The 11,772-nt window shown below is 45.2% G+C and overlaps 1 protein-coding gene across 1 annotated transcript in view; it reads right to left on the bottom strand.

Moving 5' to 3' along the window:
• LOC144144861 (uncharacterized) overlaps positions 1 to 8,522 on the bottom strand; it is a 29,548-nt gene extending 21,026 nt beyond the window's left edge. The window contains exons 1-2 of the mRNA XM_077676351.1: positions 8,385 to 8,522; positions 4,256 to 4,315 (exon numbers count right to left, since the gene is read on the bottom strand). Coding sequence (XP_077532477.1) covers positions 4,256 to 4,315; positions 8,385 to 8,430 — 106 coding nt within the window. The 5' untranslated portion in view covers positions 8,431 to 8,522. The remainder of the gene's footprint in view (positions 1 to 4,255; positions 4,316 to 8,384) is intronic.
• Positions 8,523 to 11,772: the final 3,250 nt, after the last annotated feature.

An 11,772-nucleotide genomic window follows, 5' to 3' on the forward strand; every position in this document is an offset into this window, starting at 1 on the left:
AACAACGAAGTACTACATCACTAATGAAAAACAATTATTCCGAGTTCCAAAATAACTTTGATATAGTTCTTTCTAATTCAAGTGATGCATCTCAGGGTTCCACAGGGGGTGCAGCACTAATAATGCGCCGTTTATTGGGTTTGAAGTGCTTTTTGATATATACGCTTCCCGTTTACGCAGGCAGCAATCACCTAAATAGTGGGGTCAAAACTAACGGCAAAATTACGACTCGAAAAATTGAGGGATAAAACATGCCTAGACTCGCAAGATATCTTTCGATGATTATGGACTTTTCCGCGGTACACAAAGGTAAAATCTGCATCTTGCAATATATGTTTGCAACTCTTACTAATATTCCCTAAAGATGAAAATAATGTTCCTGAAAGGTACCAAGAGATCTTGGTTTGTGTGGAAAGTGATGGTGGACGCTTGTTCTATTTGCTGTAACAAGTTGACACACACCAGGAGGAACGTGCAGCAGTTCTGGAATTTGCAGCCGTGGCTCCTAGTCGGTCTCGTTGCCTCAGCGGTACTTAATAGAGTACAAATTATAAGTACCAGGCGAAGGCAGGCAACAAAACATGCTAGGATGATTTGAGTGTTTTGACGTAGGTAGAGACATGGCCAGTACCTATATTGTGCACCGCATGGTCCTAAATCTATTCTTTGTTTTTTAAAGCTACCCACTGTATTTGAGCTGATGGCTAGAATCACACTTTCTTGATACGTGTGGTTAGCATTATTATTCCTGCAGGGACAGTGCGCGTCCGGCTTTGGTTTGTCATTCTTGCTCGCAACAACAGTACTACTAACATCAAGACGGCAACTCAGTTGGACTTCTCGAGGATTTTCCGAAGGGTATCTGGATGATGCCAAGCTCTGGCGCACTAAATGTTCTTGTGCGTTTACTAAGGATGTTTTAGTCCTTGTGCGGTCGACCTGCTTTCAAAAAGGACACCTACGTTACCTTTTTAGCGCGCATCGATGCATTTAGGGGCGATCGCCGGGTAGGGAAACGCTACTGCTTGCACAAGGTCGCTCCTAAATGTGCCTGTAATCGTGTTGTCAATGAGCATGCCACTTCAAGCGAGACATTTTCTGCTCCACATTCTGAGTTATCTTGACAAGAAGCGTTCAGACTCCGAAGACGTCATTCCTCACCTCCAAATGGTCAATGGTGTGCAACCAGGCACGTCATGCGGTTCTTACTAACACGGACAACGGGTTCGTAAGAACCGCATATCTGGAGGAGGCTGTACGCCTGTTTACATATATTAATGTACTGCTACATTGGCGAAGGCGCACAGGTTCAGAGCTTCGTGATGACGTGGAAGCGTGGTTGGCGAGCGGTCGCACGTGATTTGCCTCCATTCCGATGGGGCAGAGCCAAGAGCCAAGCTTGTTTAATGCATGGCGAATTAAAGAACACCGATGCCACAGGGAACACCGCACTGGCATGCTTACAAAATGATAGCTGGAATGGGCAGAGAAAAAATTCCCGCAAAGGACCAAGACGCGCTGGCCTCGGCGGGCGGAAAGGCAAGAATTAATGACCTCATTTTCTGATTGTGAAAAGGTGTTCGGTGTGTTGCAGACGACAGAAAAGTACAAATACAGTGAACACCCTTCATAGGGCTCGTGATGAGTACAGCAGACGCTGGTGCAAGCTCCGAAGGAAAGTGGGGGAAAGGGGGAGTAAACTTGATGGCCCCGGCTGTAGAAGCTACGTTCAAACAGGTCACAGTTTGAACCGTATCATGCATTCGCTATTACTCCCATTACTAAACAGCCACGAATTGCCGCGCTGCAGCCAGGTTCCGGCTTGTTTCAACTCGTCACTCGTGATGTGGTTGTTTCTTCCGCCGCACACATAAATTGCCCACACTGCATGAAACTTTGGCGGCGTATCACACGCGCACAGGGCAACGCCGAAGCACTTTGCCCTCAATTGTAACAGTATCGGTGTTCATATCTTACTCTAGGATTAACGCTAGCCTTCCTGCAGCGGTTCCTACGGCAGGCTTTTATTGAAAAGTCCAGCCCAAACGCTTGGGTCTGGGCGTCAGCTAGCACCCACATGTTATGATTGTGAACTCTGTTCCCGGAACAATAAATCAGTTTTCCCGCTCTTCGGTGGCCTGATCTGCCTCCGCGGTCTCCATTTATGGACGCATACGTAATACCACTGGGAGAACAAGTCCTTAAACAGGGGTATAGCCATGCCTTCGATACAAGGAACTGCCGCACTTCCAGGGAAGGTCTCACATGGATCCGGCCACCTGCGGACATATCGAGATCGCAAGAAGTCCACCCGATTGTCTCAGTTGACACTCCGTGTGGTGAATGAGAGTGAGCCTCCTAGGGCAGCTCATAACCAGATTTAGTGACAGCTCTGTTGCACTCTTGCTTGAACGGTGGGTGGAACAACCGACGATTTCAGCGCGAACAGAAGAGATTATTCCAACTATTTTATCACGAACGGTCTGCCCAAGCGCACCCCAATTTTTGAAGGCGCTCGAATCATGCAGCCAATTGAATGTGGAATAGACAAGCGCGGATGCCTACCCAGGTAGCTGTTGTGCCCCATAAAGCCTACTGTCGGTTAGGCGCTGTTACAGCAGCAAACTCCTTTCTGCGGAGCAGCCGATTGCTCACTGGAACGGGTGGGGTAGGTGCAACGTGGCGCAAGCAGGAGGGCCAGCCGCGGGCGTAATAAATGTCGCGTGCAGAGACGTTTTTAAGCGATCACTGCGAAGTTTCTTACATAGTGTTCATGGTGTCAGTGAAAGACAACAAAACGTAACCAATCTTGGTAAACCATGGTTTCGCATCAATGCTGGGCATTATTATAAAGTTAACTCCGTGCGTCGTCTGGAGATAGGTTTTATTCTTTATACGATTTTCGTGGCACCTATTTTCCGTGAAGTGCTGTGTGCTGTTTGATGTTGACGAGCAAGCTGCCTTTATAAAAAAAATATTGCATTATCTATTTTGAACGTCGTACGTTCAAGTGACGCATATGTGGTATTTACATTCGAAGAAACATTCTACGCAGAATGGGGCAGCTGTGATTGGGGTTTGCGAATCTAGACGACCAGAAACAGTCGTATGAGCCCATCCCATAAAAAGCGGGGAAGAATAATAATAAAACCTTCGGAATTTTACTTGGCACCACCATTCTGCGCAATAACATTGGATTTTCCTTGTATGAATAGTAGTGCACGAACCCAGTCACCCTGTCTTGTATGTGCGGTTTTCATCATGTACCCGGACGCCCAGTCTTACTACAATAAGCTCTTCTAGAAGTTTTGCATTGCTCAGTTGCAAAACCTATTTACAGAAACCACTAAGAGTATGACGCTGCCAGTTAGATATAATTCGCCCGGTAGTTTGAAACTGCAGAGTTTGTTTTAACGGTTCTGGCGGAAACGACACCCCTCTGGGCCATAATGAACTGTAATGATTTTACAAAGGCCTGTCCTCTCAAACAATCGAAAATACTGTGCAGTCGCTGTGACCAACTAAACATTCGGAAAGGTTAACTACTTTGTGATCAGTACAAGCAAGGCGACCAACCAACGAGAAATTTTGTGCTTATCATCAGCAAGGTGCTGTTTGAAGTTCGGCTTCGCCTATTCTCTAACTGCAATGAGCTTCGTTGGACACTTTCGACGAACGGGAAGTATTGTGTGGCTGTGCCTCAATCGTTAATCTTACTACTCGGACTCGGAATTAAATAAAACTAGTATAAATCTGGGGGATTACTACAGCGTAAAAATTGTAATGTAATGTACTGAATACACTTTCCCTGTTTGGCCATGATGTGAGCAATGACGACATTTTCCAGGTCAGCGTTCTGTAAAAATTAGGTCTCAATGCCGCAGGAAGTACTCCTTATTTATTTATCTTTGACAGTTCTTTATGATATAAATCCGTTACCAGTGTTGCGTGGATATACGTAATCGAGGTTCTCAAATATAGAGGAGAAATTAATTTTAGTGACGTCTGATAAGGTTCATAATTTATTTAGTGTAAGCAGAAAAAGCACCAGGATTATCTTGACTCAGAAGCCAAACCATTCACGTAGTACATAAGCTTTTAGACATCTACAAGAGGTCGTTTTGATAACTAATTTTAAAATGTAAAACTGCCGGGACGCAATAATACATAAAAATGACGCTTAATGGTGAAACCCTTAATCAACCATTCGTGGGAACGCACAAAAAAAGAGTTAATATTGACTCTGAATACTTACTTTCAAATTCTTTCCATAAGTCGTCATTTGGATTGATTGTATACGTGATACCTGAAAAAGCTGTAAAATATTTGCAAATATACATCCTGTGCGAGTTGGGGTGTATTCGATTGGCAAGTCGCTTGAAAATAGAGAATACAACGAACAAGTAATCTGTAGCAAGACGTTACTGACAACTGAGTGAAGACAAAAAACAGCGCAAAGAAACTGAATGGAAGACAATTAACAGAAAAACACGTACGCTGCATTACAACTGAATAAAATTTTATTGCGTGCAGCAATATACAAAAATCCAGAAAGAAATGCTATCTCCTTGGGCAACAAGTCGACTGACGGTTTGCTGTCGCATAGGCGCGCTCGCTCGTGCATCAAAAAAGCTTCAAAGACCTCGCGTGTTCTCGGGTCACCATAGCGCTTAAGGACGTTACATTGCTCAAACAAGGACACACATGAGCTCTCGTTCTCGCATGAAGCAACATGTGTGGCAAGGTCACTACAGGTACTGGATTTGATGGCATTAGCGTTCTCGCGAAAGCGATCATTCACACAACGTCCGGTTTGTCCTATATACGAGCCACCACAGGGCAGGGGGACCTCGTACACTGGGGGATCTCGGTCACGCACTCAATAAATGCGTTGTGTGTCCTTTGTTGCAAACGTTGCGCCTTGGTTTCTCCGAGTTCACCACCTTGCAAAGGACGCCCAACTTCTTGGGAGCAGAAAACACAACTCGCACCCCTGAACGTCCCACAACCCTTTTTAGTTTGTGCGAGATGCCGTGAACGTGTGGGATGACGGTCGTGGTCCTGTATTCTTTCGGCGTCTTGCGACGCGTTCCTACCCGCTCTTCCGTCAGCAACTGGTTGGTCAGGCTGCGAATGAGGTCCTCGGGGTATTCAGACGTTTGTAGGCGCTTTACCTTGACCCGGAACATCGCCTCTAATTGGTGATGGCATCATCTGACTAGGGCGTTCTTCAAAACGGCACGGCTGTGGTCACTCCACGTTTCACGAGCTTGGGGGGGAGGGGGATGAGGAGAGTGCAGTAGTGCCTTCTGTGGTCTCGGCACGTGTCACCAACACACATGTTCTTCGCTGATCCACAGCCTCAGATCGAGGAACCTCAGCTGCCCATAAACTGGCAGCTCCCTGTCGAGGACGAATTCGCGAAGTACAGAGGCGAAGGCTGCGAACAAATTTTGCAACTTGGTAACGCCGTCATTGCTCTCCCGGTAGATCACGGAGACGTCGTCCACATAGCGGAAGGTCCTCAACATAGGGCCGTGCTCCAACGCTTCCTTCACACGTCGGTTGAGGCTGGCCAACAGTAGATCGTTAACCTTTGGACCAAGGCCGAAGGCAATGCACACTCCCTGCTTCTGGATAAAGCATTACCATTGAAGTCGACAAAGGTCGATCAGAGGTAGAATGCCAGTAAATTCATGAAACCGCCAGACTAACGCCGCAGGCATTCTGGAAACTAATGGATCCATACATGCCAATGCCTTCACTGATCTCCTCACAAGGGAAGGGTGCGGAAGAGAGTAATAAAGATCCTTGATGTCGCTTGAGAAGGCATTGACGCCTCCAGGGCCCTTTGCGTCAAGAAAGTCAGACACATCTTGTGATCTCCGCACGACGAACGGGTCGTCAACCTTCAGCAATGAAAGCGACCTTTGCAGAAACTGTCCAGTGGCATGCTTCCAAGTGCTGCGTTCAGAGACAATCGCTCGAAAAAGGCTTCCCCCTTTCTGCGTCGTGACAGAAAAAATATTTTCAGACTAACCTCAGGGATTTTTTTCCCGAGCTCTGAAGCTTCATAAGCGCGAGCTCCAAGCACAACCTTAGGGCTTCTCTCTTCACTTCCTGAGGCTTCAAATCTTGTGCGGCCTTGAAGTTATTCAGGAAGGCCTCCCTCGCCTTGTCACGGTACAGGGCGGATGGCACCACATGAAACCCACCTTCCTTATCTGAACAAAGTACCTTTAAGTCAGCGTCCTTCAGAACGGAAACTACTCAATTGGTTCGGACGAAGGCAGAGTGTTTGGGTTTGGCTGGGAGCACATCAACACCCTCACTCACGCAACAAGTAAAATCCTCCTCTTTTACCCTTGAAGTGGAGCTCCTCAGGGGAGAAAACATTTCCACTTTCTCTAGTTCAGGGTGAGGTCGAAACTCGGGTCCGAGGCGAAGAGTGCTCTCAACTTTCGAAGGAAAGATTCTGCCGTCCCTCGCATGGACCGCTTGGCCGGTGCACGGCGACCTAGCCTTCTTCGCAAGAAACGCCACCATTTTCCGCCACATGAACTTGAACAAATTGTGTGCGTTTGATATACCTGGGAGGCGGACACCTTGCGGTGAGGTACAGAGGATCAAACAGAAAAAGAAGCGCGTGGCATGTGCCGGGCGTGAGACGCCCGGGCGGGAAGGGTGTGAGAAGGGCTCTGAGAATGGAAGCGCGGCCAGAAAGTGAAATGTCACTGCAAAAAGGAGGTACGCCGATGGCACACATCCAATACAAACCGCGAAGATACGTGGATATGTGAAGATAACGACGGGAGAGAATGGGTGGCACCAGGCGATGGCGAACGAGCTTCGGAGTGTGCTTTGCAGGGGTTGGCAACGTCGTTACGGGCGCGGCGGGAAATTTAAACAAAATGTACAATAGCAGACCGCGAGAAGGCCCAAGTAATGTTTAATCTTCACAATATTAGAATGTTGGAAGCATCCCGCTCAATATTTGTAGCAACGTGTGTACAAACAACTGAAACGTGAGCCTTTCTTTAAAAAAAAAGACTGACGCGTGGCGAGCCCTGAAAAATAACCGTACCGTGCTCCCCGAGTGCCCGGGCACCGGGCATGTTGACATCGGTAACTCTTCTTCTCGGCTGTACCATCATTCTGGATCCGTGTTTATTTCCTCATGCTTGAAATCGCGCTCACCGGTTTGGGAACTTTTGAGGCAGGAACAAGTTTTTAAGTGTGCTGAAATGTTTTCGGGGCGTCTGTTATAGACACGCATCTGCAACGTTGTAGTCGCGAAATACTTCACTTCAGTCCTGCTGCTTGATTATATTTAACTGCCATGGCTACGCGTTTCCAAATATATATGTCAAGGTTGAACTTGGTACAATTTGGTACGACTTGGTACGCCTGTCCTATCTTAAAAACGTTATAGGGTATTCTATTCTGTTAGAGTGGATGACCTGCGAAGCTTTCTATCACACGACATGAGATGACACAGAATTTTATTGAAATGTACAGGGAAATTTATTTCTCTTGGGCGGTGACGGCTGCGATTCCTTGAGAGACGCGTACGGTTTCAGCCGTTTATTGCTGAGCATTCCCGATAAAGTTAACTTTGTTATAAGCCGTCTTTGCATACGCACGGCTTGATTGCAGCGAACACTAGCTGATGTCCGTCCAACGCAAGAACTACTTCATCAAATAAGGTAAAGTAACATCAATAAGCTCGAAGCGTTCAGAGACTTTGACGCACCAGAGCCGAAGACACGAGCTCCTTCTTGAGGAAAACAAGCATCCTGGTGTTTAGCATGCGTTTCCGGGCACAGTTGAAGTCATCGGCCGTATTAAACATAAGCGGACACACACACGGACGTGCATTGTCCAGCATTTCGCGCCTAACCACGCCTCACGTTTTTAAAACACGTGGAGCCTTGCGGGTTTTCTCCTTTCAGCGGGGCACTGTACACACGTGGACACATAATGTTCGGCGGGGTAGCCATACTTATTTCGGATGTAAAAACAACTAGTGCCGTACGGACTAACCTAACGACTCATTTCTTCAGTCACTGCATTTTGTACCGGGCCTACCGAGAATACGCACCGCGTTTAATACAACGCTGTGGTCAAGCGAGCGCCCTGATTTCACGCTTATTTCCCGGTTCATCATTGGGAGCAGTGCTGAGCCCATCGCTCACTTCCGCTTTGCATTCAATGCATAACCTGAAATAACTGTACACCCCAAAGGATAATTTGGGTAAATTTCTGGGCTAAATTTCTCACGTTCGCAGCTGCTGTATGAGAAAATCTCGTGGTTCATACCAAAACCCGTAGGCCAGTGGGGCTTTATCACCTCACCCTACATACAGAATGGAATATCCACTCACCATACCCAAAGTAGGCGCCCAGAAAAATAGGTACAATCTTTAACATTTCCAAAAGACGACGAGGTCGACGAGTGAGGTAAACAAACGTAAAAGCTATATTTATATCCAGCGGGAATTGATATTTTCATAGCAGCTTGTGTGGAACGACGTCAGCGATGTGTCTCCGCGAAATGCTGGTGGGCATAATAATTTCCTATGAAAAGGAAAACAAAAATGGGTATACCACGTGTGCCATTTTGAGACAGAGAAAAACATATAAAATAACGGGCTCACACCAATTATTTTGACGTCACGATACCCAAACACACACTTGCAGCTTTGAACTACTCGCGAATTTAGGGACATCCAAAATGTCGTCCTTCACGCCAAAGACTTGGCATTCGGACTATACGTGTAGAATTAAAAGCGCGAAATTGATATTTATTCGCCTTTACCAGAGGCGATGCGACGAAGGAAGCTTTTTTTTTCACTTTCGTCAAATGTAATCTAGTTCGCAGAAAAGCGTAATAATTCTCATTCTCAAATTTTCTGCTTGAAAGTAGAAAAGCCTTGGCGTTGTTATTAAAAATGTCGCGATTGTTCCCGTTACTTTTACTTACTACATTGCGTAGTATAAGGGCATTAAAACGAAAAATAAACGCTGCTCCCATTCAGTACGTGCTTCCTCAAGATATCGACTACTTTATAAGCCTTATTAAGAATTTTGATTGGTTTCAAACAAGAATCGCGTTTAGCGCCGTCGTATGGCCGGCCTCTCTTTGTTCTACAACATTTTGCACACTCCCTTGCATCTCCCAAATTATATCATTACTGCAACATCCATATCTCACCACACGAGTCATTCGCTTCAAGTGCCTCGGCCACATTCGCAGACCACTACTTTTTCTGCCTCGTTTTTTCCTCGCCCAGCACCATATTAAAAAGGCCTTCCCAGCAAAATCGCAACGATTACCTGCCCATCATCCTTCACAGAAACCACCAATAAGTATTTTCTTTGTTATATTATTAGCTCCTACCTTTTTACTTTTCTTACCCATCCTTTGTGTAATACCACCTAGGTGGTCTTTAAAGAAATAAAATAAAATGAGCTGAAATGGAAATGGCTGAAAACTCCTGAAGCGTTTCCCGCTTGTTTTTCCCGTCCCGGAAGATTGAAATGTAAAAAGCCTTTAAAGGTCAGAAATTACGAAGAATACTACGTGTGACGTATGCGTAAAAAGTCCGGCTTGCGGTTTAATTACCCTATTCAGACAAATGTACCCAATGTGCCCCTCTTGAGGTTTTTACAGAAAGACGGAACAAACATTTCTCACTGTCCTTAAATAAATGGGAATTGTAGACGCCTACAACGAGCCAGGAAATGCTTGTAGGTGTCAAGCGCTTAACGAGGCAAATAAATGAGGCTCCTGGAAATCTCCAGGATGCACGGAAAATGAATTATAACAACAACTACATGCAAGGCAAAACAACACTGCAAATTGCAACAAGAGTGCCAATCACAAGAAGAAACTGTACACTCGCGATGAACGCCGCACCACAGATAGTATTTACACAAGAGTTTCGTTGCCGATATGGTCTCTTGGCAACAACACAAATCACCCCGATCACGCTTGCCGCGTCTCCGCATGGGTCGGTATACCACAGAATAAAAATGCCAGGAGTTCTTCTGCGCCATTGCAGCCCGATTCTCGGCCGTTGCATAAGCACCTTTCAATAATGGCAGTGACATTGTGTGGTGATGCTCTAATTGCCCGTGAAAACTCCGCAGCACCACTAGAGAATGAAACCACGTTTTCGAAAGAAAGTGGCACGACACATGAAATGCTTCTGCTAGAGCGCAGTTACGTGGAAACACGGGTATCGACACAGGCTTTTGTGTACCTTGCCCGCCACAAATTTTGCGCTTCTATCATCTCAGGTAAGTGCCGTGTAACACTTCGCATTTCACGGCGCTTACGGCACGGCACGTATAACACGGCACCAGGGAGTAATGTGAAGATGCCAATGACTATACCTACGTGGATGGCGCATTACCAATTACAGATGGCAACGCTGAAAGACGTTTTTTTTAACTGAGAACAATCTGTCAAAATATTTTCCACCACTTGGCAGCGCAGAAAGAAATACATCACAACATACATGGCGGCATATTTATTTTCTTGATATAAACAGACAGTTCTTTACAATTGAAAATTCAAGAAACACGGCTACAATTTACTCATACAAAAAACAGATTTATTTTAGAGAGAAAGGAGAAGTGAGATTGTTTACATTTGAAGCCCGTCCTTAGAGCAAAGTATAGGAAGAGAAAATAAACCGAGTAATAAGTGTGCGTTTTGAAGTTTCTCCGAGAGTTTGCCTACTAGTGACGTTGACATGTCCTTATGAGGGAAGTTATCTCCTAGGATGCCAATAAACATTGTCTTTTACGGTAGACTGAGTAATGATTTAGACGTGTCCAAAAAAATGAAAAATCACTATCGTTGATTCCAACAACAAAAAAATAAATTTTATCACTATTTACAAGTCACGAACCAGCACATCTAGTGAATACCGATGGCTTGTTAATCAAGGTGCTTCTGACAACAACGATTTATTCATTCACAACTTTGTATACATAAATTTTTTGTCTTCGAAATGGTGTTTTTCACGAGGAAAGTGAAATTGCTAGCGTTGTTCTACGTAAAGGTGGCTGTAGTTGTGAATGTTCGATATGAATAGTTTCTGTGTAATGTAAAATTGCTAGAAAAAACATATTCTCTCGCGAAAAATTGCGTAATTATAAGCAATAACTTCCTTCTGACTGGAAAATCAGGCAATACATTTTTGAATGAATTTTGGTGAACTGAACGTGATTATAATCAATGAACCTCAAAACAACGTTTTTAAAGTATTGTTGCTTTTACAAAGAGTCGACATAATCAATCATCAGGGGTTGCTTCTTGAACCTATTGACAATCATTAGAGCAATGTGCCTATATTATTTAAGAGGCGGGTATGTCTCTTTAATCATTGTCAGATGCGTCGTCAATCATATCTGAATTCAAGGAAGTATAATGGGTCGTCGGTATCTCCACCATATATCAGCGATATCTTTGTAGTTGTTGTCCGGTGCATAGTCTAACATACACTGACGAAATCATCGTGCTTTTGACACGAGCACCGTATCTGAATTTGCGATATACGACGACCAATATTGGTAATAGGTTCGTCACGGGGGATATATTAACATTTGGTAGGTTAACAATAACAAAACAAAGCAAAGATGACGTAGTTTTGACGGAGAGCAAATTGACTTGATTTTTTAGAGTTTAACGCGCCGACGCAATGCAGGCGATGAGGCGCGCCGTAGTGGAGGGCTCCGGATTAATTTTGACCACCTGGGGAT

This window comes from Haemaphysalis longicornis, unplaced genomic scaffold (genome assembly GCF_048455015.1).
Source record: "Haemaphysalis longicornis isolate Haplotype H1 unplaced genomic scaffold, Haemaphysalis longicornis Haplotype H1 scaffold_7, whole genome shotgun sequence".
Taxonomy (NCBI): Eukaryota; Metazoa; Arthropoda; class Arachnida; order Ixodida; family Ixodidae; genus Haemaphysalis; species Haemaphysalis longicornis.